The sequence below is a fragment of the Gorilla gorilla genome, chromosome 18 (assembly GCF_029281585.2).
Source record: "Gorilla gorilla gorilla isolate KB3781 chromosome 18, NHGRI_mGorGor1-v2.1_pri, whole genome shotgun sequence".
Lineage (NCBI taxonomy): Eukaryota > Metazoa > Chordata > Mammalia > Primates > Hominidae > Gorilla > Gorilla gorilla.
In genome coordinates this window covers 8,249,208-8,275,672 of record NC_073242.2, presented here as the reverse complement: position 1 = coordinate 8,275,672, position 26,465 = coordinate 8,249,208, and the positions used below count along the sequence as shown (strand labels likewise).

The following is a 26,465-nucleotide window of genomic DNA, read 5'->3' as shown; positions in this document are numbered from 1 at the left end:
GTCCATTGGTCGAGGTACGACCTCACTCAGCTGACGTCACCGGGACCGAACGATGCAAATAAACAGAGGCATTCTGGGAATGGGAGTTTGGGGCCGCTCCGGAACTGGCTCTGCCGGGCCCTGGCGCCCGCCCGCTAAGGGCCGAGATTTCCGGCAAAGAGCACGAGATTTTGCGTGGGAAAGCGGGAGAACTGCTGGGAGGGGGACCCCGAAGCATCGGAGGCTGCTGGCCCCGCCAGCCTGTCCCAGGCGCCGTCCAGAGGGTCATGGGGCTACAGTGGGGCAGGCCCAGAGCCAGGCTAGGAAGGACCAACGTCACGAGTGGGCTATGAGAGATTGAGTGAGGAGAGCTAGGAGGCTAGCTACAGGCGGTGACGTGCGGCGGAGCTTTTAAGTGGCTCATTGATTCATTCACTGAACGAGTATTTGTCGGCGCCTACAGTGTGCCGGGCCTTTCAGCCTAGACCAGCCGATTTGGGCCAAAATTCCTAGAGACCCCTCTCTTAAGGGTGTGCCTACTATTTAACACAGAGCGATGCCAATCACAGAGGGGTTCAGGGTCTCTAGGTCTTAGCAAAGACGCCTGTGGCCCGGCGTTTGCGCCCATGCACAGATCTGTATGCCCCACCTTGGGACCCCAATTCGTGCCAGAGCAGGGGCACGGATGCCACCGAGAGCAATGAGGGCGACATGGACGTGCCTGGCTCTGGTCACGGTCTGGACAGCTGCGCACAGTAGGCACTTAGCGTTCAGTCACAGTCCCCGGGGCATAGCAAAGACGTCTGTGGCCTGGCGTTTGCGCCCATGCACAGATCTGTGGCCCCGGCCTCTGGGATCCTAATTCCCGCCAGAGCAGGGGCGTGGGTGCCACCGAGAGCAACGAGGGCGACGTGGACGTGACTGGCTCTGGTCCCAGCTCAGGCGCCTGCACACATTAGGCACTCAGTTTTCAGACACCGTTCCTGGGCCTCGGCAAAAACGCCTATGCACGAACCTGAGGCCCCCGCCTGCGGACCTCCATCCGTGCCAGAGCAGGGGCCGGGTGCCACCCAGAGCAACGAGGGCGACGTGGACTCCCCCAACCCTGGTCACGGCCCGGGCATCCACACACAGTAGGCGCTCACAGTTCAGACACGGTCCCCAGGCCTTGGCCAAGATCCTGTGGTCAGGCATTTGCGCCCATGCACAGACGTGGCCCCCGCCAGCGGACCCCCATGCGTGCCTGAGCAGGGGCACGGGTGCCACCGAGAGCAACGAGGGCGACGTGGACGCGCCCGGCTCGGGTTACGGCCCGGACATCCGCACAGCGGGCGCTCGGTGCTCAGACACGCCCCTTCCCGGGCTTCGCGTCCCCTAGGGTGCCGGCCCCTCTCCCCCGGGGCGCCCGGCGCACCGTGGGGACTACATATCCCAGCATGCCGCGGCGCCGGCGGAGCGAGGCGAGGCGCGGTGAGTCAGAGCCGCACAGTAAATATTTGTATTAGCCGGAGCCGGCTCGCTAATGGTGGACGCGTGAGGCGGAGGCGCGGGCGGCGGAGGGAGGCCGGAGCGGGCAGCGCGGCGGCGCCATGTCCGTGAACATGGACGAGCTCAAGCACCAGGTCATGATCAACCAGTTCGTGCTGACGGCGGGCTGCGCAGCCGACCAGGCGAAGCAACTGCTGCAGGCGGCCCACTGGCAGTTCGAGGTGCGCGGCGCCGGAGCCGGGCGAGGGCCGGGGCCACGGGCGGAGTGTGTCCCGCGTGGTCGCTGGGCGGGGGCGGACGGCGTGGACGCGTGCCGGCTGTGCGCCCCCTCCGGGCCGCAGACTCGACCCGCTTTCCCGACGGCGGTGCCCGGCGTCCGGATCCCGAGGGCTCGCGGCGGGCGGAGGTGGGAACCGGGCCACCGGTCGGGGATACGCCGCCCCCGCGGGGCCGCGAGTCCCCCGGGATCGAGACGGGGACCCCCCCCACCCCTTTTGTCCGGGTAACGGCCGAGGGCAGGGCGGCGCCGCGGTGCAGACGGACAGTCGGGCGGGCGGCCGGAAGGAGGACGCCCCAGGCCTCGGCAGAGCTGGGCCGGAGGGCGGAGCCGCTCCGGGCGAGTGGTCCGAGGGTCCGCGTGCCTGGTGGGCGGTCGGCGGCGTGCGCACACGTCCATGTGCATTTGTGTTTACGCACGCACCGCGCCACGGCGTCGGCCGGGCACCGGGGAGGTGGCGGACCTGCGGGCACGTTGGCGCGCGTGTGAACGCGCAGCCCCCTGGTGCGTTTGGTGTGTGATCAACGCGTACACATGTGGCGGGTGTGCAGATGCCGCCCGTGCCCGGCACGGTGTGATGTGTGTACACGGCCTGGAGTGTAGGGGTGGCGTGTCGGAGCCCCACACTACACCACAGGGATGAGCGTGTATCCCCTTCAGAGGTGTGCTTGGGGACTCCGTGTGCGCGACTAGGTGCTCTCCTGGGGCTGGCAGGGGCATCTGTCCCTTTGCCGGTGCACTGGGGAGGGTGCACACGGTTCACCAGCTTTCGGGCTAGCTGGGTAGGAGGTGATGCTGCCCCAGTCTGGCACCCACTCCCCCGGGCCTCTCCTAACCCACAGGACAGTAGTGCTCCTGGCTTGTGCTGCCCAGAGGCTACCTGGCCTTCCCTAATTCACTGACCCCAGGATTAACCCCATGGTGGTTGGTATCTGGGGATGAGGCCAGAGCCCTTTGAGCTGTGCCCCTCACAGGGGTAGGGTCATGGCCTCAGCCATCCCGGTACCATCTGTGCCCAGCTGGGGACTGGGAACCTGGTTTCTCCATGAGGAGCCATCCCAGGGCCTGCAGGAGGGACTAGAAGCCAGAGGACTCTGAGGCTCCGCTTCCTGGGGACTGGAGGGGGATCAGAATGTCCCAAGCTTGGGACAGTCTGGGAAGGCAGTGGCCATCCCATCCAGATGAGTACATCCCTCTCTCCTTGCCTACTTCCCTCCACCCAGCCGTCGCGGAGGCCACTGATCCTGTGTGCTGTTCACCCCAGGACGTGGGAGTCTGCTCTGTCCCTCTGGCCTTAGTTTCCACATCTGTATGGTGGGGTTGGGGGGCATGAGTCAGCTTCTGTTGGCCAGCTCACTGCCCCCTGTGCCCCGAGGCAGCCCCACCCGGAGGAAGCTCCCTGCTCCCCTCCTGGTCTCCACAGCCCTCATCAGCCCTGTTTGTGTCAAGGGCTGGATGTGGCAAAACTTGCAAAACCACATTCATGGCAGTCCCACATCTGCACGCAGGGTTCCCTCCCTGCCTGGGGCTGGGCAGGTAGGTGTCCGGTGGGAAGCGGGCCCTGCCTGCAGGACTCAGCCCAGCCCTCAAAACCTGGCACCCAGCTGGCACCCAGGCCACATCCCTCAGCGGCACAGTTAATTGAAAATGCAGCTTTGAGGAGTGCAATGTCTGGGGAAAGACTGTTCCCAGAGGGGCAGGAGCATCTGGGGCCTCTGGTGGCTCCCAGGGTCCCCGTGGGAGGAGCCCTGTGCCCTCCACTCCCAAGTCTCAGTTGTGCCATCTGTAAAGTGGGGGCCGCCAGGGAGGCTGGAGGAAAGTGACGGGACTTCAGGCCTTGGAATGGGGCTGAGTGAGGGGTTCACATGGCCACCCCATCCCCCTCCACGCTCCACCCGCTGGCTGCATCCACCAGGCGGTGTTTCTGGGTCACATTTGCTGCAATTCAGGTGCTAATGGGGGCAGGAGGCTGCAGGGGGAGGGGCCGGTGTCTAGTGGGGCAGATGTTTCTCAATGGAGAATGCTCACAGCGGCCTGCAGAGGGGGTCTGGTGTGGCCTGGGGCTCCTGGGGTTGGGATTTACACAGTGAGCCTGGGCTTTGGGGCACAGCTGCTGCTGACAGAGGATCTTGGGGTCTGGGAAGGTGCTTAAAGCCTGGCACCCATGCCTGAGCTCCCACACCCCTGTTTAGGGACACCCAGATAGGGTGTCTCCTGCAGGAAATTCCCCACATAATTCATTTATTTAAAAAATATTTTTTGCCGGGCACGGTGGCTCTTGCCTGTAATCCCAGCACTTTGGGAGGCCAAGGCGGGCGGATCATGAGGTCAAGAGATCAAGACCATCCTGGCCAACATGGTGAAACCCCATCTCTACTAAAAATACAAAAGTTAGCCAGGTGTGGTGGCACGTGCCTGTAGTCCCAGCTACTCGGGAGGCTGAGGCAGGAGAATCTCTTGAACTAGAAGGCAAAGGTTGCAGTGAGCCCAGATCACGCCACTGCACTCCAGCCTGGTGACAGAGGGAGACTCCGTCTCAAAAAAAAAAAAAAAAAAAAAAAATTTTAAATAACCTCCCACCCATACCCCCTGACCGAGGGCAGGCCCCAGGAGCCAGGCTGGATTTCTGGGTGTGCTGGGCCTGGGAGGGCTAGGAAGTTAAGCTGGCGTTAGGGGAGTGGGCCTGAGGGGTGGCGGTAGGGGCACCTCGGCGGCTTGAAGCTCCAAGTCTGGGCCTGGGACTTGGCAGGGCCCCAAGGACCCCTCACATACTTGTGGGGCTCCTTCACTGGCCCTTGCGCAAGAGCAGCCTCCGTTTCCTGGGACAGGCCTCCCCACCCCTGCAGGGCCTCAGCCAGGACATAGCAAATCCCAGCGCCTCCCTCTGGGGCTCCTCAGTCCCCAGTCACCAAGGACCTCTGGAGCCTGCTGAGCTGACACACACAGGAAAGGGCTCCAGGCTCGCTCTGTCTCCCCCACCTGTCCTGGCCTTTCTGAGCGCCCCCATCTCTGTCTTCTGCCGACCAGCTGACCCTGAGCAAGTCACTTCCTACCTTCATTTCCCTGCTTGTAAGACAGCAGTCCCTGCCTGTGGGGTTAATGATGACAGTCCATGGCCCCGCTGGGATGGAGCCCTGCTGGGTGCCCGCACCGTGCTCAGTGTGGCATGCGGCCCGGGTGTGGAGGGAGACGGTGGAGCATCCCGTGCCTAGCGTGGTGCCAGCCAAGGGCGGGTGGCTGGGGAGCTGTCCTGGGAGCTGTCGTAAACCCGTGGTAGCTTTGGTCCTAGGGCCGTCTTTCTGCTCCACTTCCCGGTCACTGTTCCGAGGGAGGCTCAGGTGGGGAAGCGAGTGAGCCTAAAGCCCAGGCTTGTCTCCTTGGTGCCAGGCCCTGCTTGCTGGAATCTGGTGATCTTAGGAGGTCACTGTTGCAAGGGAGGGGACCCGGGAGCCACCTAGTCTAACCTCTTTGTGGTACAGATGGAGAAACCAAGGCCCAAACAGTGGCCCCCTTGATCAGCCAGAAGCAGAGCTGGGTGGGGCAGCAGGGGATCCCCACCGCCAGGCTCAGACTCCTTCAAGATGCTTTTGCTTCGCAGATGAGGAGACCGAGGCTTAGAGAAGACTAGAGACTTGCTACCCGTCGAGGTGGTAACAGCCAGGCTAGAATCTCCTGAAACGGGGCAGGGTGGGGAGGTCTGGTTGGGCCACCTGGGGCCGGGCGCCTTTCCCCCAGGATGGGGTGAGTGTACTGCCCGCCCTCCCCCAGTCATGGTGCTGGTGCCAGCTGGTGCAGGGGGAGGGCTCTGCAGGCCTTAGGCACTGAGGCAGGTGGCGAGCAGCAGGGGAAGGGTCTTCTCCGCCCACCCCAACTGCCCAAGGTTCCGTGGCTCCTCCTTAGACAGCAGTGAGGGTTAGGGGTGACAGGCAAGCCATTGAGCCTCAGCACTGCGACTCACCCCTCCCACTCAGCAGTCCAGCCAGGGTCATCCCCAGCCTCAGAGGAGCCTGGGAACAAGGGCAGCGGCAGGGCCGGCAGGGGCCTGGAGGGTGAGCAGGGGCCTTTCTTCCTGCAGACAGCCCTCAGCGCCTTTTTCCAGGAGACCAACATCCCCTACAGCCACCATCACCACCAGATGGTAAGTGTCCCCTGGAGTCCCCAGTTCTGGATTGGGCGGAAGGAGGCCGAGCTAGTTCGGTGTATAGGCAGCCCCTGGCCCAGCTGTACGAGGGCGCTGGTGCAGGCGGGGCTCAACCTCTTTGGGGATGGGTCAGCAGGAGTCCCGGCTCTGTGGGTCCTGCACTTAATCTTGCCTGTGCCAGCTCCCCCTGAGACCTGGGGGGCGCTGGCCTCTGGGGCAATGAAGCTCCTTACCCTACAGCCCCCGGGGATGCTGTGGCCGATGGAAGGGGGTGGGCTGGGAAAGCCTCGTGGCCCCAGGCACCGTGGGCTCCTGAGAGTGAGCCTGGGTCGGTTCATCTCAAGGCTTCTCCTCTGGGAACCCCTGGGCGGCGGACAGGCTTGGGGGTCTGGGGAAGGAACACAGAGCCTTCCGAGAATGGGCCAGCCACGCATCTCCCCTTGGGAGGCAGTGGGGGCCCCTCCAGGAAGGGGTGCTCACCCCATCTCTCCTCTCTTCCCCTCACAGATGTGCACCCCCGCCAATACCCCTGCTACACCCCCCAACTTCCCCGACGCTCTCACCATGTTCTCCCGTCTCAAGGCCTCCGAGAGCTTCCACAGCGGTGGCAGCGGCAGCCCGATGGCCGCGACAGCCACGTCACCCCCGCCACACTTCCCCCATGCCGCCACCAGCAGCTCTGCGGCCTCCAGCTGGCCCACGGCGGCCTCGCCCCCGGGGGGCCCACAGCACCACCAGCCACAGCCGCCCCTGTGGACTCCAACACCCCCTTCTCCGGCTTCAGACTGGCCACCCCTGGCCCCCCAACAGGCCACCTCAGAACCCAGGGCCCACCCTGCCATGGAGGCAGAGAGATAAGGGAGGCCCCTCCCCCCTCCCGGAGGCCAGGACCCCGTGGGGCGGGGGAGAGGACGTCTCTGCGGGCCCCCTTCACCCCTTTTCTGTCTGCACCCCTTGTTCCCCGGAGCCCTGGAGGGGAGAGCGTGGACTCTAGCCAGGCAGGGACACGTCTGGTGCCAGAACACGCAGCTGCCCACACGCAAGGTCATGGCCCCAGCGGCCCCGGCACATGGAGTGGTTCAGAGCGGCCTGGGTGCCTGGTGGACAGAACTTCAGAGACCACGCAGCCTTCCTTCGAAGACGTACCTGCCCCGCCCAGCCCAGGGGTGCCGTGGAGGACTACCCTGGCGGAGACATCGCTGATCCCTGGCTTGGAGCTCCTTGGGGGCCGGCAGGCCTCGACCCCCACCCTAGGGAATGCAGAGCCTCTCCGCATGTGTGCGCGTGGCCGTGTCTGTGTATTTCTACGTGTGTCGCTCTTCAGAAGCAACCTAGTTCCTGGGGCAGCTGGACTTTGCATGTTAGTGTGAGCCCCCAGCCCCCTGCCCGCCGCCCCCTCCCCAGGGCCCTGCCTCCTCCCCACCCCCTCGTCAGCCAGCGTTGCTGTTCCTTGCAGAGAAAAGGATTGTGGGAAACTCCAGGACTCTTCCCACCGCCTCCCAGCGCCTGCCTGCTGGGGCTGCCTGCATGCCTCCCCTGCACCTGGGGGTACCCGCATCCACTTCCTTTCCCCCTTTTAACAAAAGAGAAGAACGAATTCCAAACCACTGCCAGGCTCTGTGGTCTTACCTTCTATATGAGGCTTGCTGCCAGCTGGTTCTGGGGGCCGCCGCCCAGAAGACAGGGCCACCCCCAGCCTCCCCTGCTCCACACTGCTGCCTGTCGCCCTTGTCAGCCACAGCGTGCTCTGGAATCTTCCTGCCCACCCAGGGCTTTTCCTGTGAAGTTAGTTCCTGGCCTGGGTCCCCATCCTGTCGGCCCACCCCTGCCCCTGCTTGGCTGGACGGATCCTGGCGCCCAGTTAGGAGCTCGCAGGGCTCACACCTGCCTTCCGTTGTCCTGGGTTTCATCTCAGGACTTTTCTCGGTCTCGGCTCCAGTGGCTGGGCACAGGCTGGACCCTCTGAGCCCGGCCTCCAGCACGCACTGGGTAGGGCAGGGCCTCTGGGCAGAGGGCAGACAGAGCCAGGGAAGCTTGCAAGGGGCAGAGGACGAGGCAGGGGACAAGGATGGGGCGGAGTGCTGCCAGCAAAGGGGGCACAGATGTTGGGTCACTTAGGAGACTGGCAACCCGAGGCTGCCTGGGATGAGCTGGAGCAGCTTTGGGAGAATGCACCCTCAGCCTCACAGCTCCCCAAGAGTGGGCTTGGACTTGGGGCAGAAGGGAGACTGGGGCCTCTGCAACACCCCCACGGGACTCAGCTCACAGCTCCTCACGGGCAACACCCACTCTATCTAAGATAGTACCAGCCCCTGGCGGAGGCCCTGCCACCTGGGTGGAAGAGCATCTTCTCTTTCTGAAAGTCCCGTGCTCCCCTGGCGTCCGACACTCCCCACTGACCCTTCCTGGCTCCCAGGGATGTGACTGTGCCTCTCAGGAAGCGTGCCTCAGTGCTCTCGCCACACCAGTGCCTGACTTCATCTCCTGGTTGGAACCTGCAGAGGCTGTGTTGACAGAGCCCACCTGGGACAGCTGCTCACTGGCTGCTTGGCACTGGCGACTGGCTGCTGTGACCTCCGCTCAAGCCGCACTTGCTTCCCAGGAATGGGCCCTCCCAGGAATCTGCCTTTGTAATAGCCTCTCGGAGCCCACAGGACGGGTGGCCCTGGCCAGCCAGCCAGCCCCCTGCATCCGCCTGGGGTGCCTGGGTAGCAGGGGAGGGAGAGAACGTGGCAGGAGGAGAGGGGGGGACATATCTGGCCTCCTGAGTCTTTACTTTGCAGCTCCTCCACTCTTTGATATGGGAAAAAAATTCTCAGGAAACTGCCATAGCCGCCTTCCAGTGGTGGGAAAAATGCTTTGCAGAGAGAAGTGTTTTGGGGTAATCTGCAATGTGGGGTGAGTGCCCCTGGACTCTCCCACCTCACATGCTGAGGTAGCTGCACGTGTCCGCCATGCATGAGGCAGCGCTGTCCAGGACTCTGCACAGTGTGAGGCTCGGGAGTGCTGTGTTTTTGTTTTTGTTTTTTGAGACGGAGTCTTACTCAGTCACCCAGGCTGGAGTGAAGTGGTGCCATCTCAGCTCACTGCAACCTCTGCCCCCCAGGTTCAAGTGATTCTCTTGGCTCAGCCTCCCGGGTAGGTGGGACTGCAGGCACCCTCCACCACGCCTGGCTAGTTTTTGTATTTTTAGTAGACACGGGGTTTCACCATGTTGGCCAGGCTGGTCTTGAACTCCTGACCTCAAGTGATCCACCTGCCTTGGCCTCCCAAAGTGCTGAGATTATAGGAGTGGGCCACCGCGCCCCGCGGAGAGTTCCATTTATTAAACACCATGAGCCCTGGGGTGGCCTGTAGTGAACCACACCCTCACTATTCAAGGCATGGTTCGGACCCCAGCATCAGCCAGGAGCTTGTCAGAGTGAGGCTGCAGCCCAGACTCCCCGAATCAGAAACTGATTGAACAGGAGCCCCTGGTTCCAGATAGACATCAAAGTTTAGGAATTGTCCCTACACTTCATCCCTACATCGTCACTAATGCCGGGGAAACTGTCCCACCACCCTCATTTCTGTTTCTGGGGGCCACTGTGGGCTGGGCCTGGGGGGTCTCAAGTGGTCACATTAAGGACAGGAGAGACTTGAGGTTCCTGCAGGGCTGGCTTTTTCAGCGTGGTCACTGTTGACATTGAGGGCTGTGTTATTGTCCTGCAGTGGTGCTGAGCAGTATCCCTGAGCCCTCCCCACTGAATCCAAGGGCAGCCCCCTTATTAGGACAATCGGAAGTGTTTGCAGCCAGTGCTCATGTCTCCCACAGGCCACCGTGGTCCCAGTGCAGTGCCTCTGTGCTAGTTCTGTGGCTCTCATACCTGGCTGCACAGCAGGTAAAATAAAACTGGCAAACCACAGGTTCCTCGGCCTCATGCCATCAGACTCTCTGGGCCGAGGCCGAGGCCCTGACGTACAATCGTGGAAGCTCCCTGGGTAGATGATGGTGATTGATCTGTGACTGTACCAAAAGCCACTCAATGGCATGCTTTAGAAATGTGGACGTTCTGGTGTGTCAATTATACCTCAAGGCTGTTATTGAAAATAAAACAGGCTGGGCACGGTGGCTCACGCCTGTAATCCTAGCACTTTGGGAGGGTGCAGCGGGGGGATCATGAGGTCAAGAGATCGAGACCTTCCTGGCCAACATGGTGAAACCGCCGTCTCTACTAAAATACAAAAAATTAGCTGGGCGTGGTGGCGGGCGCCTGTAGTCCCAGCTACTCGGGAGGCTGAGGCAGGAGAATCGCTTGAACCCAGGAGGTGGACGTTGCAGTGAGCAGAGATCACTCCACTGCACTCCAGCCTGGAGACAAAGCAAGACTCCATCTCAAAAAAAAAAAAAAAACAAAAAAAAAATGAAAATAGCTCCTTTCACGTATGTTTTTACATGCCATCTAGTCATGCCCCCACATGGTGAGTGGGAGCCTGCAGACTCGATCCCCGGACTTCCAGAGCACAAGCATCCCCTGGGTGCTTGCTGAACACCCACGTTCCCGGCCTCTCCCTTGAGGCAGTTGTTCTGGAGGAGGGTCAAAGAATCTGATTTGTGTTTTAGAGATAGGGTCTTTCTCTGTTCCCCAGACTAGAGTGCAGTGATGCAATCATAGCTCACTACAGCCTTGAAATCCTGGGCTCAGGTGATCCTCCCACCTCAGGCTCCCAAGTAGCTGGGACTACAGGTGCACGCCACCACACCTGGCTAATTTTTTAAAAATTTTTTTGTAGAGATGAGGTCTTGCTATGTTGCCCAGGCTGCCCTTGAACTCCTGGCCTCAAGTGATCCTCTTGGCTTGGCCTCCAAAAGTGCTGGGATTACAGGCGTGAACCACCTCGCCCAGCTCCAGATCTGATTTTTAATAAGTGCCCCAGGCCAGCTGGGAGCCACTCCCAGTGGGAGCAGTCTGGGAGCCTTGGGGAGGGCGGGGCTGGTGCTGGCGCTGGCAGTGCAGGTGTTTTCCGGCAGATGCAGAGGCCCTACCAGGTGTGCTTGGAGTCCCTGGTCGCAGGGGCATCTTACAAAAAGAAGGGGGCTGTGCATGTGGGCTAGGACTAACTCTAGGGGAGCCAGAGGTGGGCCTACGAAATCACCACATGCCCCAGACCTTGAATTTGACACAAAGAACCTGGAGCCTCCCATGACTTCTCTAAGCCTGGAAAATCGAAAGCAAAACCAACGGGAGGCCAGACACGGTGGCTCACACCTGTAATCCCAGCCCTTTGGGAGGCCAAGGTGGGTGGATCACCTGAGGTCAGGGGATCAAGAGCAGCCCTACCAACATGGTGAAACTCCATCTCTACTAAATACAAAAACTTAGCTGGGTGTGGTGGTGCATGCCTGTAATCCCAGCTACTCGGGAGGCTGAGGCAGGAGAATCGCTTGAACCCAGGAGGCAGAGGTTGCGGTGAACCGAGATGGCACCACTACACTCCAGCCTGGGCAACGAGCGAAACTCCATCTCAAGAAAAAAATAAATCAGGAGAGTTTATGGGAAAAGCCTCACTTCCGACTTATCTTGGAAAATGGAAGATTTGGTGCAAATTCCCTTAAGGCCATAACTGGCTGAAACTGACCATGGCACTGGGGACACGGCCTGGCCTGCCCCTGCCAGCCTGCTCTACGCCACCACAGCCATGCACGAGTCCAACTGCTGCGTGGGAATCGGCTGGAATCCCTGGAGGGGGTCTGTCTTTTCACCACGGGGAGCTTCAGAAGTAAATGCCCTGTCCAGTGGGGTAGGATGAACGGCGGTGGGCAGGGCTCCCCCTGGAAAGGGCTGTGAAAACAGACGGCTTGTTCTGCAAGATGCTCTTGGTTGAGAGGGACTCACCAGGGGCTGCTGAGTGTCCCCAGGGTCTTTGCAGTGGTCCAGCCAGGGTTCTCTGAGAACACCCTGCGGCCAGCCACAGGGAACCAGGCTGTCTCCGAGGCTGACTGCGGGGCTGGGTGGGGCTGCTGTGGCCCTGGAGGTCTCTGAGGGGCTTTCACAGCAGTCCCTGGCACAGGACAGATGAGTCCTTTGACTCCGGTCTTCCTCCCCGAATAGGGGAGACCTCCTAGGTTGGCCAGAATGGAGATCTTCTGACACAAGGCTTCTTCTAATTCCTGCATTTGGAAGGTTCTCTGGGTTTTTGAGCACTGCTCATATTTGGACAACGGATGTATTTCAACAGAGCCTTAAAAGAACACGGCTGTTTTGGAGGTGAGGGGCTACCGAGTCCTTGTAGGGAGGGCAGGAATTGGGGGCCCCTTCCAGGATGACCAAGGACTTGTCAGTGGCACAGCACTAGGCGCCGGGGAGCCTGCTGGTGAAATTCTGCTCTGCTTCCCGGGGTCATCTCTCATCTCCTGGGGAATTGCAAAGCCACGATCTTGATGGAGTCATTTTGCCCTCATCCCAGTGGAGCCACGAGCAAGGTGAGGGAGGCAGAGGAGAGAAACCCTTGTCTGCCGGTTGTGTGTGTGGAAGGTCTCTGCTTAGAGCTCGCACATCCATGGAGAGTCAGAAGTCAAGCCAGCCAGGACAGTGGGTGTGGGGGGTTGGAGGGAGCATGTGTTGGTTCCCGCGTCCCTAAGAAGTCGCTGCATGCCACGCCTTTCCGTCTGGTGCCTGAACTTCCACCCTGGGCAGTCCACCTTCGGGTACTCACAGTGCCCTTTTCCAACACACGTGCTGGCGTCCGTTGTTTATCCCTTAGTGTTAATGAGTTCATGGTCCTTGAAAGGGAGAACACGTTGAATGACCTTTCACTTGCAGGCGTGGGCTGGGCTGGGCCTGGCAGTGTGAGGTGGTCACCACACAGCATCTCCTCTGTTCCAGCAGCACCTCAAGGTGGGACCTTCCTTTCCCTTCCTGCCCACCCCATTCACAGAGCCCCGCGCCCCTCCCTCCCCTCTCCACATGACCAATTCATCTGTCTTCTTTTTTTTGTTTGAGACAGAGTTTCACTCTTGTCCCCGGGGCTGGAGTGCAATGGCGCGATCTCGGCTCACTGCAACCTCTGCTTTCTGGGTTCAAGCGATTCTCCTGCCTCAGCCTCCTGAGTAGCTGGGATTACAGGCGCGTGCCACCATGCCCAGCTAATTTTTTGTATTTTTAATAGAGATGGGGTTTCATCATACTGGCCAGGCTGGTCTCGAACTCCTGACCTCAGGTGATTTGCCCACCTCGGCCTCCCAAAGTGCTGGGATTACAGGCGTGAGCCACCACGCCCGGCCATGTTGTTGTTTTTTCTGAGACAGGGTCTCACTCTGTCACCCAGGCTGGAGTGCAGTGGTGCAATCATAGCTCACTGCAGCCTTGACGTCCTGGGCTAAATTGATCCTCCCGCCTCAGCCTCCCAACTAGCTGGGACCACACACATGCACTACCACGCATAGCTATTTATTTTTTTGTAGAGACTGGGTCTCACTGTTGCCCTGGCTGGTCTGGAACTCCTGGATTCAAGCAGTCCTCCAGCCTCTCCCTCCAAAAGTGCTGGGCTTACAGGTATGAGCCACTATGCCCAACCAAGCCACAGCTGCTGCCCAGGGAGTAGCGCAGCTCCCCCTCCCAGCTTCCAAGGCCTGCAGGCGCCACCCCTCTGCACTAGTGTGGGTTAGGGGAGATTCTGCCTGCAGCTCCCACCTGGGACCAGGCCAAGGCCAGCCTCCCCACACCCTCCCCTGGGCACTGCCTTCTTCCGGGACTGCTCCTCACGAGCCTGCTGTGGGGCCGGAGTCCCCACCTTCCCAAGCCCCCAGGTGGCCCGTGAGGATGCAGAGGAGATGCCCCCAGGCCTCGATCCTCACCTGCTGGGCTGCAGAAACTCACTCCAGCCCTGGCTTGTACACCCAAGAAAGGGGCTGGGATGGTGCTCTGGAGGGGCCCAGTGGGGACAGGCAGTGAGGGGCACTAGGGAGAGGGGGGCCCAGCTGTGCGGGACCGGGGGAAGCCCTGGGTGTTACGTGTCAAGATGGCCTGGCCTGGTGTCCCCCAGGAGCCCTCCCCTCCCAGCTCAGCAAAGCGGGGGCCACGCCTCCCTGCAGTGGGAGGGGGTGGAAGTCACAGGACCCAGCAGGTTCAGCCTCCTGGTGGGGGCCGGCAAGTTGGGGCCTCTCACTCTGTGACCCTGGGTGCCTTCTCTCCTGCCCACGGGCTGAGCCTTGGGTGGTGGCTGGAGGAGGGACCAGCAAGTCCCACCTCCCCACACAGAAGGCACTCCGCCAGTCCCCTCATCCACGGTCAGAAATGTGGAAGATTTTTTTCTGGGCAGAAATTGCCTGAAATACTCATCTGTGGTATAGGGGTCGGGGTGGGGGCCAGGGCTACACCAGACAGCACCCCCAAGGCAGCTTGGACAGGTGTCACCCAGGTCAAGAGGGGCTTGGCCTCATTTGGACACAGTCTCTGGAGAAAGAAAAGAGCAGCCAGGGTGGGGGGCGTGGGTCACAGTGAGCTGGGCCAGGGACCTTGAGGACAATAGGAACAGAGTAGGCATGCAGTGTCCCCAGACTCCGATGGCCACCGGGGCCGGGGAGAGCCTGGAGCCCAAAGTCCCCCCCTAGGCAGCCAAAGGGGAGCCCCCCTCCAGCTCCCTCCTGGCAGCTCCCCACCAGCCCCTCAACTCCCTAGCACCACCCCAGGGATCCAGTGGACACTGGGGACTATGGCGGCGGGTCAGGCTTCACCCCTGCACAGGGACATTGTTTTAGTCTCTGAGATGGGATAGAACCGTCAATAGTACAGAAGGAGAGAGCAAAACGAGACAGCGTTAGGGGCGAGAAAGGAAAGACGGAGGAGGATTGAAAGGGAGGAAATTGAAGGGAGAGACAGGCAAACTGTCAGAAGGGGAAGAAATGAGGCCGGAAGCATTGTGGGGAGGGGGGCCTGGGGGAGCCCTCTGCTCTGCGTGCCAAGGCCAATCCCTGAATTGCCGCAGCAAGACGGTGTGACCTCACAGTTGGCTCTTTTCCCACCAAATGCATCGGTGGTGAGCACGGGAACCAGAAAGACTTGAAACAGGCAAGTGGCACCTGGCCCTGGAAGGGATGGCCATCCCAGAATATCCCACGGGCGCCGCACCAGCCTCCTCATGGATCAGCCAAGAGGCAAATATAAACAATCAGATTTTGTTTAAAAAAATTAATAACTAGTTACTGGTAGAAAGAACATGAAATAAAAAGGATGCACACAGCCCAGTCTGGTTCCCGTGGGGAACTGGTCTTGGAAATAATGGCCCCCAAATGAAAGGCACAGTGCCAGGAGCTGTAATTGGAAGTGATTCTAATGAAATCATTTCAGCAAATAAAAGGAAAAGTGTTTTTTGTTTTGTTTTGTTTTGTTTTTTGTTTTTGAGATTGAGTTTCGCTCTTTGTTGCCCAGGCTGGAATGCAGTGGTGCCATCTCGGCTCACTGAAACCTCTACCTCCTGGATTCAAGTGATTCTCCTGTCTCAGCCTCCAAAGTGGCTGAAATTACAGGTGCCCACCACCACGCCCGGCTAATTTTTGTATTTTTAATAGAGATGGGGTTTCACCATGTTGGCCAGGCTGGTCTCAAACTCCTGACCTCAGGTGATCCGCCCACCTCGGCCTCCCAGAGTGTTGAGATTACAGGCGTGAGCCACTGTGCCCAGCTGGAAAAGTGTTTTTCAGACCACTTGGTGTTGTATTGAAAATGGATCAAGGAATTAAATTGGCTTGTTGGAAAATTCACACTAGAAAGCTGTGTTTATATGACAATGTAGAATGAGAATGTGCACTGTGCTGTTTGTATTTATATGCACAGGATAAAACAGCCACTGGGTCAGCATGGGGGTCCCCTACACAGACCCCTCCCCTCTATCCAGGGCCCCAGCACCCTTTCTGGGCCAGGCTCAGGGCCCTGGGTCTCAGCCGGGGACGGGACTTGGTGGGGGTGGGGGGGTGCATATGGGTCTCAGCCTCGGATGTGGAGGGGACTTGGTGGGGGTGGGAGGGCCACATGGGCCTCAGCCTCGGACGTGGAGGGGACTTAGCGATGGGGGGCGCAGCGGGGTGGGGCTTACGGGTTGGCGGGCTCCTCGGGGGGCTTCCTGCCGACTCGGGACTCAATGTGTGGAGCTCTTGAGAGCCTGGTGGACCCTGGGGCCTGCTGGGGGTCCCTTAGGGATGGAATCAGCGGTGGCAGCAGCGGCAGAGGTGGCAGGGAAGGTGGTCGAGTTGGCATCGTCGGGTGAGGGCCCGAGGCAGCTGAGCAGGCACTGGAGCGGGGGCACAGGGCTGGGGAGGGGCAGGAGAAACCCTAGATGTGTGCCAAGAACCTTCCTGGGAGACACTAGCCTGATGGGGCCATCCCCACTAAAGAGAAGAGAAGCCCAGGACTAGAAGTGCTGTACAGGCCATGGCCGGCTGGGCGCCATACCTCGCCTGGGCCCTGGGCACCCTAAATGTCCTGGGTGGGTGACCCAAGATAAATGACACCAGGAATGTTTGCTTAAATGGAGCAGAGCCCCCGGGAGAGAACATGAAGCTTGGAGTCCACGGATCTGGGCTCAGCTCCCAGCTCACTAGCTCTGTGATCTTGGGCCACAGCTCAAAGTGACCGAGCCTCTGCTCCCTCCTCTGTGAAATGGGCAAACAGTGCCTGCCTCACAGGAGTCGGGATGAGGTTCTGATGAGATAAGGGAGAAACTGCCGTGTAAACTGTAAAGTACCCTCAGATGCCTGCTACGTGGTGATCCGAACCAGAGAAGCTCAGTTCCTTCCAACCTCAGTTCCCTTGTTGCCGCCCCTGCAGCTGGGTGGACGCTGGGGACAGATGCTTGGCCTGGGCACCGGGGATGGCACTGGGGCCAGGAATCATCTCTGAAGTGCCATAGGCAGGCAAAGCAGGCAGGAGGTGGAGGAGGTGGACAGGAGAGCCCAGGCGGGGTGTGGGGGATGGGATGAGACGAAGAGGGACTGGAGACCCTTCCAGAATCACAGCTGGGCTGGGGCTGGGAACCAGGTACTCACGGGGGCAGATGGCGCCAAATAGGGCACTGGAGTGCACACGGTCATACAGGCTTTGTGACGGGGGACACGGAGCCTTCACAGCTTAGCAGAAAAGAAAAGAGACAGGTGTGGGTGGCATCCACCCCTGGGCCTGTGTTAGGCCGATCCCAGCACTGGGCAGTCTCCCTCTGGTGGGACCAACCCCATTTCCCAGGCTCCCCGGTCCATTCCTTTATGGGATAATCAATGTTCTTTCCTCCTTGGCTTCTTCTTTTTTTTTTTTCTTGAGGCAGGGTCTCCGCTCTGTCACCTAGGCCGGAGCGCACGCAGCCTTGAACTCCTGGGCTCAAGCAATCCTCCTAACTCAGCCTCCCGAGTAGCTGGGACTACAGGTGTGCCCCACTACTCCCGGTTAATTTTTTAAATGTTTCTTAGGGAGGAGGTCTCGCTATGTTGCTCAGGCTAGTCTTGAACTCCTGGGCTCAAGCTATCCTCCCACCTTGACCTCCCAAAGTGGTGAAATTACAGGCGTGAACCATTACGCCCAGCCTTCCTTGCCTTCTTGAGTGGAGAGTGTCTCAAGGCTAAGAAAGAAAAGAAGGCTCTTTGAAAGTAACTCTAGGCCAGAGAGGAGTGCGACGTGATTTCAGCACAGTAAGACACAGGTGAAATGCTGGCAGGGCTATTTATGGTTTAGCTGTCCCGCTGGGGGCCAGAGCACCTAAATGCCCCCATCTTCCTGTCCTTCACCTTTGTTTTTTTTTTCATTATTCGAAGTAAAATCCACATAACGTAAAATTAACCAGTTTAAAGTGCACAATTCAGAGGCATTTAGGAAGCACACAGCGTTGCACACCACCACCACTACCTTGTTCTGAAACTTTCCCATTACCCCAAAAGGGGCCCTGTCCCCATTAAGCAGTCACTCTCCCTTTCCCCGCCCCAAACCCCAGCCCCTGGAAATCACCAATTTTCCTTCTGTCTATAGATTTTTCTATTCTGGACATTTCTTTTCTTTTTTCTTTCTTTTTTGTTTGAGACCAAGTCTCATTCTTTTGCCCAGGCTGCAGTGCAGTGGCGCAATCATGGCTCACTACAGCTGGAACCTCCTGGGCTCAAGTGATCCTCCCGCCTCAGCCCCCCAAGTAGCTGGGACTACAGGGAGCCTCACTATGCCCTGCTAATTTTTGTATTTTTTGTAAAGGCGGGGTTTCACCATGTTGCCCAGGTTGGTCTCGAACTTCTGGGCTCAAGTGATCCTCAGGCTTCAGCTTCCCAAAGTGCTGGGATTACAGGTGTAAGCCACTATACCTGGCTTTGAGTCTGTTTTGAGTTAGAAAGTTCTTTTGGGGAAATAAATGAGTGACAACAGCAAACTGATCAAGATCTGGCCACAGACAGGTTTCCAATTGATTTCTAATACAGCAGGTCCCTGATTTATGATGGTTTGACTTACCACTTTTCAGCTTTAAGATGCTATAAATCTGTCACAATTTCAATGTAATATATAGTAGTCAATAAGTTACATGAGGCCGGGCGCAGTGGCTCACACCTGTAATCCCAGCACTTTGGGAGGCCAAGACAGGTGGGTCACTTGAGGCCAGACGTTCGAGACCAGCCTGGCCAACATGGCAAAACCCCATCTCTACTAAAAATACAAAAATTATCCAGGCGTGGTGGCGCACGCCTGTAGTTCCAGTCACTTGGAAGGCTGAAGAGGGAGGATTTCTTGAGCCCAGGAGGTTGAGATGGCAGTGAGCTGAGATCGCCCCACTACACTCCAGCCTTGGCAACAAGAGCGAAACTCCGTCTCAAAAAAAAAAAAGATGAAGCAGGTGACGCCATCATGATTCAAGTCCTGGCTTGCTGTGTGGGTCTTGGGAATGAATAAGCCAAGGGGGAAAGCCCCTCCCTCTAGATGACAGCCCTTGGGGAGGCCAGTGAATGAGTGGGGACAGGACTGGGTGCATCAGATGTGGACTCCATCTGCCCTGGCCGCCCGGCAAGCAGCCCTCACTCAGCTGGTCATTTGTGAAACTCCTTGGCAGGTTGTTGGAGGGTGAAGGAGGTGGAGCAGGGCCTGGCACGAAGTCGGGGTTCATTAAATATTAGCCACTGTTGTGATCCTGCCTGGTGATCCCTGACGCCCAGCCTGAGCCCTCCCAGCAGATACCAGGCAGGGGGCAGGGGCTGGAACGGCCAGTCCTCTCGAGGAGAAGCCACATCCCGCCCAGGAGAATGCAGGGTTTGAGACGGTGTCTGGCCCACCTGGAAACAGGGTGTGTTGAATGGTGCTCCCCAAAAACATACATCTCCTAGAAGCTGTGAATGTGACCTTATTTGGAGAAAGGGTCTTTGCAGGTATAATTAGGTTAAGGATCTTGAGATGAGATCATTCTGGGTTAGGTCGGACACAAATCCAAAGACAAATGTCCTTATGGGGGACAGAGGAGAGGACACACAGAAGAGAAGCTCACATGGGGACAGAGAAGTGCCAGGGAGTGCCATCGGCCCCAGAAGCTGAAGAGACAGGGAGGGACCCTCCTCAAGCCTTTGGAGGGAGTGCAGCCCTGCTGACTCCTTGATTTAGGATTTCCAGCCTCCAGGACAGCGGGAGGATCAGCTCTGGCTGTATTTTGTTTTTGTTGTTGTTTTTGTTTGGTTTTGTTCTGTTCTGTTTTTGTTTGTTTGTTTGTTTGTTTTTGAGACAGGGTCTGGCTCTGTCGCCCAGGCTGGAGTGCAGTGGTGAGATCATGGCTCACTGCAGCCTCAAATTCCCGGGCTCAAGCGATCCTCCTGCCTCAGCCTCCTGAGAAGCTGGGACTACAGGCGCACGCCACCACGCCCAGCTAATTTGTTGTTGCCCAGGCTGGAACTTCAGCTGTTTTTTTGTTTTTTTTTTTTTTGAGACGAAGTCTCGCTCTGTTGTCCAGGCGAGAGGGCAGTGGCGTGATCTTGGTTCACTGCAACCTCTGCCTCCTGGGTTCAAGTGATTCTCCCGCCCCAGCCTCCTGAGTAGCTGGGATTAATGGCGTGTGTCACCATGGCTGGCTAATTTTTGTATTTTCAGTACAGACGAGGTTTCACCATGTTGTTCAGGCTAGTCTTGAACTCCTGACCTTGTGATCTGCCCGCCTCGGTCTCCCAAAGTGCTGGGATTACAGGCGTGAGCCACCGTGCCCGGCCAATGGGACGGCGTGCTACATGCGCCGGGGAATGAAGGAACTTCAGCTGTTTTAAGCCACCCTGCTTGTGGTAATTTGTCTTGGCAACCCCAGGAGACGAATGCAGGGTACCTCCTCCTTTGCCCAGCACACTGATGAAACAGTCCCCCTTCCCTTCTTCCATGTCTGGTCTTCGAGTCAATGGAGGCACAGCATAGGCAAGAAAGAATTTCTGCCGGTGGGCCAGGCGCAGAGGCTCATGCCTATAATCCTTGCACTTTGGGAGGCTGAGGCAGGTGGATCACTTGAGGCCAAACATGGTGAAACCCCGTCTCTACTAAAAATACAAAAATTTAGCCGGGCGTGGTGGCGCGCGCCTGTTATCCCAGCTACTCGGGAGGCTGAGGCAGGAGAATCGCTTGAACCTGGGAGGTGGAGGTCGCAGTGAACCGAGATCGCACCACTGCACTCCAGCCTGGGCGACAGAGCAAGACTCCGCCTCAAAAACAAACAAACAAACAACAACAACAATAAAAAAACAGAATTTCTGCGGGTGGAGTTCAGGCCCCGGCCATCTTGTGGCTCCGGGACTGCTCCTTATGGGGCGGCGTGTGGCTCCCACCCAGGGGCAAAATTTAGAACTCCCCATCCCCAAGGGGGAAGAGCCTTCAAGGGGTGTGCAGAGAAGGCTCCTCTTTTTGTCCTTCGAACCCAGTGATGGACTTCAGAGTCTTGGGGTCCCAGCAGGAGCCGGCCGGAGCCGGCCAGACCCGGGCCTCAGCACTGCAGCAACCACATTGACTGATTCCAGATGTGCACAATTCTGGGTCTCCCGCTGGCCCAACCCTTGCCTGTGATATTAACACACAGCTTCTGGGGTCTGGCCCAAGTCTCCTCCTTGTCACCCCACTGCCCCACCCCAGTCTCCACCCTTCAGGGAGACTTGGCGTCCTGAGCTCCTGCCTGTGACTGGCTTCCACCCACCACAGGGCCTTTGCACCCACCGTTCCTGCCACACGACCACTCTCCTCTCACCCGACCCCTTCATCCAGCTAAGTCCTAGTCCCTCTTCAAGGGCTCCAGGGCAGCTGTCCAGTCCCTCCTCCGTGGACTGGCTTCCCTTGGCACCAGCCCAGCACCTTTCCTAGCCCATCGTCCTTCGTCACAGGCCATGGTCCTGTGGCCACGGCCCTCTCTCTGGTCAGCTGTTGATCTCGAGAACAGCAGATCCTCGCTCCCGCGGTCTTCCTCCCCCACTGCAAAGACTGAGTCTCCTGGGGGCCTGCTGTGACCCAATTTTTGTAACTGACTGTGTGAGGCCCCCCCGGTCAGGGATAGTGCTGGCTCTGGGCCCCACCTGCACCCTCTCACCCTGCCCAGCAGAACCAGGGCCCCAGGCAAGGGTGCCCCAGGGAGCCCTACACCCCTCACCTGCCAGCTCCTTTGCGATGGCCAAGGGCTGAGCCCCACGCTGGCTGTTCATGCGGCCTTTGTACAGGATCCCATCCATGCCCAGGATGTCCACCTCGGCCTGTTGGATGGCCCAGGTCCCGGGTTAGGGAGCCCCCGACCCGATCTGCCCCTGAACTTTGGTACACGCAGAAGCCCAGGAGACAGAGTGCAGCCTCTGCTGGGTCGCCCACTGCTCAGTGCCTGGTCCCACACCTGGGGCTGGGGTGTGCTGACATCCACCCTCTGAGAAGGAGGCCCCGGCCAGACTCACGCTGTCATAGTCGATCACGTGGGGATCCCCGTAGGGATAGAGCGTCAACAGGTTGCAGGACTTGCACTTGAGGCTGGTGGCGTTTTGGGGGCCATCACCCCAGTCCTGCTGACAATCCTCCTGGATACCGAGGTCCTGGAGCTGCAGCCGCTGCTGTTCCCTGCAGCAGGGCAGTGGGTCAGCAGCGACCTGGAGACCCTGTACCCCAGAGCCCAGGACGGGCCCCAACGGCCTGGCCAGCATCGAGGGAAGACCAGCATTTCTTTCAGCTTGTGTTTAGCTGGCACAGCCAGGCAGGCCTGGGGCCTGGCGGATGGATACAGACACACACATTGGGGCAGAGGAATCAAAGTGAGACCTTCATTTCCCCAGACCCAGCCATTTCCCTTTGGACCCCTGGCCTGAAGAGCGTGTCCTTCTAATCTCTTGATCTCAAGGAGCCAGGGAGGGAGGGTGGCAGAGTCAGCACAGGCCCCCACGTCCCTCCCCTTCCCATGGCTGTGGTGACTATTTACCGGTTCTTCCCCCACCTGGCCAGACATCCCCACAGCAGGGTTGGAGGCTGGGGAGATCCATAGAGCTGTGGGATGTCAGGAGGTTGAGGGGTGGGGCTGGGACCCAGGGAGCCAGCTGGGTGCGGTGGAAACCTGAGGGTTTGGACATCAACCCTGGACTTGCTAGCAGTGACCTTGGGCAGGTCACTGCAGTTTTCTGAGCCTCAGTTTCTTCAACTGTGACATGGGATGGTACCAGGATACATCTTAGAGGGCAGCTGTGAGGACTCAACAAGGCCAGGTGAGCCCCAGCGCTTGGCACAGTGCCTGCCGGGCACAGCAGCGGCTCCCTGAGGGTCCCCCATCATCACCGATTCCCTCCGCCAAGAAACAGGGACATGGGCATAGGAACCCTAGCTCACAGGGGGTTGTGAGATTTAAATAAGAAACCGTCTAACAGTTCCTGGCCCACAATAGATGTGCAGTAAATACGTCAGTTCCTCCCTCCGCCATCATCTCGTGGGCCTGTCTGCCGCCCCAGCCACCTCTCGGAGTGCCTGTCTTGCGAAGGGCTGGCCATGTCCAGGACAATCTTAGGTCCCTGGGCCTGGAGGATGTGTCTCTGCAGGAACAGGGTTCCCAGGCTCCAGAGCGGCCTCCATGCGGGGCGGCCTCCCTGCAGGGCGCCCATCCTGCTCACCTCATCTGTTGCCGCTGCAAGTACTCGTAGCTGTTGGCGCTGGCTGGCCGCAGCTGGGACAGCAGGTGGGCTTTGCGGATGGTGATCAGCTGTCTGTTGGAGGACAAGGGCACAGCAGGGGCTGTGGGAGGCGTGCTAGGCCAGCAGAGGGCTCGTCTCCCACCCCTCCAGGAAGCCTTCCCAGCAGGAGGAAGGAGGTGCAGACTCAGGTCACCACCCTCGAATGCCAGAAGCGTCCACAGCATAGAAGTAGAAGGGGCCCCCCCCGAGAGGCATCTCAGGACCTCTGATCATCACAGAAAGACACAAAAAACAATTGTTCTATTTCCAAAAGTAAAAACCAGGCTAGGCGCGGTGGCATACACCTATGATCCCAGCACTTTGGGAGGCTGAGGTGGGCGGATCACTTGAGGTCAGGAGTTTGAGACCAGCCTTGCCAACATGGCCTTTTTTTTGATATGAGGTCTCACTGTCACCCAAGCTGGAGAGCAGTGGCACAATCCTAGCTCACTACAGCCTCGAACTCCTGGGCTCAAGCCATCCTTCCATCTCAGCCTCCTGAGTAGCTGGGACCATAGGCAGGCGCTATCATACAAGGCCGCATATTTGTATATTTTTGATGGCTGTAGAACAGTGTATGTGGACATGTGTATCTTGAAGGCTGGGGAACCCTGTATATGAATGTGGATACACATGGCACATACAGAACAGTGTACATGGATGTGTATGGACTTGACGGTACAGAACAGTGGATGTGGGTGTGTAGATACCTGGTGCATAGAGAATGGTGCATGTGGACATGTATGGACTTGATGGCTGGAGAATGCTGTATATGGATGTGTAGACACACAGCATGCATGGAACGGTGCACATGGAGGTGCATGGAGATGACCCCCATGGGCCCCACAAGCCCTTAGGGCGGGGGCACCCTGGGCGGTGGTACTCACGGGCCAGTCATCATCTCCACAGGTCGGTCACAGGAGATGCACTTCACGCGCTTGAACATCTTCCTGAAAGGCACATGATCATCAGCCGCTGCCCCTGCTGGGCCCAGGCCATGTGTGGGAGGCTACAGCCAGCCAGAGCCCCAGGGCTGCACCCCTCCTGCCAGTGCCCGGCCCAGCTCAGCCCCACAGGCCCTGCAGTCTCCAACCACTCTTGTGGTTTCTCTGCCGCCCCAAACACAAGGGATGGTTTTTAAAGCTGTGTGAGGGGTGGTCTGAGGACAGGAGCCCCATAAATATTGGGTCCCTCTGCCTGGGGCACTGTCTGGGTGGAGCACTGTCAGGGGTCCTGGATCTGCCCAGTCCCCTTCCGTCTCTGAGCCTTGGTTTCCCCATTGGCAGGAATAGGGCTGGATCACCTCTGCCAGCTCAGGCCAGAGCTTCCCTCCTCCTCAGTGCTTTCAGCCACAGCCAAGCCCCCATCCCCCCATCCAAAGATCTGGAATCTTTCCTCCCAGAGCTTCCAGGGTGTGTTCCCCACAGCCTGGGCAGCAGGACCCCTACCAGGAGGGGCTCGGGTGGGCACTCACCTCCTAAAGCCAGCAGCACTGTCAGGATCCAATCTTAAGCCCTCAATCAGCAGCTTCCGGACGATTCCCCAGACCTCTTCCATTTCTTTCTTCAAGGGATCCAGATCACTGTGGACTAACTGCCAACAGCCAAGGGGAAGACAAGAAAGGATACTCAATGAATTCACACCCTGCCTCCTTCCAGAAGAGGGTTGCAGCAACCTGGGAAGTTACACGGTGTAACAAAATTCAACTAAAATAGTGAGGGAGTCCAGGAAAGGGAAAATGACACAGCTTCGATGAGGCTCAACCCCTACTAGAAGCTATTGGTAGAGGGGAGCTGCAAGGTGAGCTTCCTAGCAGCGGAAGCAAAAAACACCATCAGCTACTGTCTGCAAAAGACCAAATCAAACCAAGCTCAACTGCAGGCTGGGTGGTCTGAGACACCTTTCTCGCAATGGTCCCACTGCACCTGACATTCACACACTCAACACATGTTTACTGAGGGTCTGTATGTAAAGTGGGCAGGTTTATGGCGTTTAGTATATTTACAGAGTTGTGTGACCATCATAATCAATCGTATTTATTTATTTATTTTTAATTTTATTTATTTATTTTTGAGACAGAGTCTCGCTCTGTTGCCCAGGCTGGAGCGCAGTGGTGCAATCTCTGCTCACTGCAACCTCCGCCTCCCGGGTTCAACCAATTCTTCTGCCTCAGCCTCCCAAGTAGCTGGGACTACAGGTGCGTGTTACCACACCTGGCTTTTTTTTGAGAGGGAGTTTCGCTCTTGTTGCCCAGGCTGGAGTACAGTGGTGTGATCTCAGCTTACTGCAACCTCCGCCTCCCAGGTTCAAGCAATTCTCCTGCCTCAGCCTCCCAAGTAGCTGGGATTACAGGCGTGTGTCCCCAAACTCGACTAATTTTTTTTTTTTTTTTTTTTACTTTTAGTAGACATGGGGTTTCACCATGTTAGCCAGGCTGGTCTCAAACTCCTGACCTCAGGTGATCCGCCCACCTCAGCCTCCCAAAGTGCTGGGATTACAGACGTGAGCCACCACGCCCGGCCTAATCTTTGTATTTTTAGTACAGATGGGGTTTCACCATATTGGCCAGGCTGGTCTCAAACTCCTGACTTCATGATCTGCCCGCTTCAGCCTCCCAAAGTGCTGGGATTACAGGTGTGAGCCACCGCACCTGGCCTTATTTATTTACTTTATTTTATTTGTTTATTTATTTATTTTTGAGACAGAGTTTCACTTCTGTTGCCCAGGCTGGAGTGCAATGGTGCGATCTTGGCTCACTGCAACCTCCACCTCCCAGGTTCAAGCGATTCTCCTTGCCTCAGTCTCCCGAGTAGCTGGGATTACAGGCCCCCACTACCACATCCGGCTAGTTTTGTATTTTTAGTAGAGACAGTGTTTCACCATGTTGGTCAGGCTGGTCTCGAACTCCTCATCTCAAGTGATCCACCCACCTCTGCCTCTCAAAGTGCTGGGATTACAGGTGTGAGCCACCGCGCCTGGCCAAAAATAGTTTTTTAAAGTAGAGATGGAGTCTCTCTATGTTGCCAGGATTGGTCTCAAACCCCTGGGCTCAAGTGATCCTCCCATCTCAACCTCCCAAAGTGCTGGGATTATAGGTGTGAGCCACTGTGCCACCCGAGGGAGTATTTTTTTGAGATGGAGTCTTGCTCTGTCACCCAGGCTGGAGTGCAGTGGCGCTATCTCGGCTTACTACAAGCTCTGCCTCCCGGGTTCAGGCCATTCTCCTGCCTCAGCCTCCCAAGTAGCTGGGACTACAGGCGACCACCACCAGGCCTGGCTAATTTTTGTTGTATTTTTTAGTAGAGACGGGGTTTCACCGTGTTGGTCAGGATGGTCTCAATCTTCTGACCTCGTGATTTGCCCGCCTCAGCCTCCCAAAGTGCTGGGATTACAGGCGTGAGCCACCGTGCCTAGCCGATGGAGTATTTTTTTTAAGT

General features: G+C 58.2%; 2 protein-coding genes across 3 annotated transcripts in view; one reads left to right on the top strand and one right to left on the bottom strand.

The window, feature by feature from the left end:
• The first annotated feature begins 1,323 nt into the window (after nt 1-1,323).
• On the top strand, nt 1,324-7,492 carry UBALD1 (UBA like domain containing 1). Of its 2 annotated transcripts, none has more exons than XM_019012132.4 (3): nt 1,324-1,688; nt 5,820-5,882; nt 6,393-7,492. In XM_019012132.4, the coding sequence occupies exons 1-3, from the start codon at nt 1,569-1,571 to the stop codon at nt 6,741-6,743; spliced, it is 534 nt and encodes a 177-aa protein (XP_018867677.1). In that variant the 5' UTR covers nt 1,324-1,568; the 3' UTR covers nt 6,744-7,492. The 2 variants fall into 2 exon arrangements, with proteins under 2 accessions (XP_018867677.1, XP_055221155.1); XM_055365180.2 differs by having other exon boundaries at nt 1,456-1,873.
• A 4,842-nt stretch (nt 7,493-12,334) lies between these two features.
• The window catches only part of C18H16orf96 (chromosome 18 C16orf96 homolog), a 48,683-nt gene continuing 34,552 nt past the window's right edge, over nt 12,335-26,465 (bottom strand). Inside the window, 7 exon segments of the mRNA XM_055365179.2 lie at nt 12,335-16,173; nt 16,909-16,989; nt 21,483-21,582; nt 21,775-21,934; nt 22,969-23,061; nt 23,916-23,978; nt 24,503-24,621. Coding sequence (XP_055221154.2) covers nt 15,956-16,173; nt 16,909-16,989; nt 21,483-21,582; nt 21,775-21,934; nt 22,969-23,061; nt 23,916-23,978; nt 24,503-24,621 — 834 coding nt within the window. The 3' untranslated portion in view covers nt 12,335-15,955.

Excerpts from the sequence above, each read along its gene's own strand:
- UBALD1 (XM_019012132.4), top strand. The coding sequence starts at position 1,569 with ATGTCCGTGAACATGGACGAGCTCAAGCACCAGGTCATGATCAACCAG. Across the intron at positions 1,689-5,819 it reads CGGCCCACTGGCAGTTCGAG|ACAGCCCTCAGCGCCTTTTT; the intron begins GTGCGCGGCGCC and ends TTCTTCCTGCAG. Across the intron at positions 5,883-6,392 it reads GCCACCATCACCACCAGATG|ATGTGCACCCCCGCCAATAC; the intron begins GTAAGTGTCCCC and ends TTCCCCTCACAG.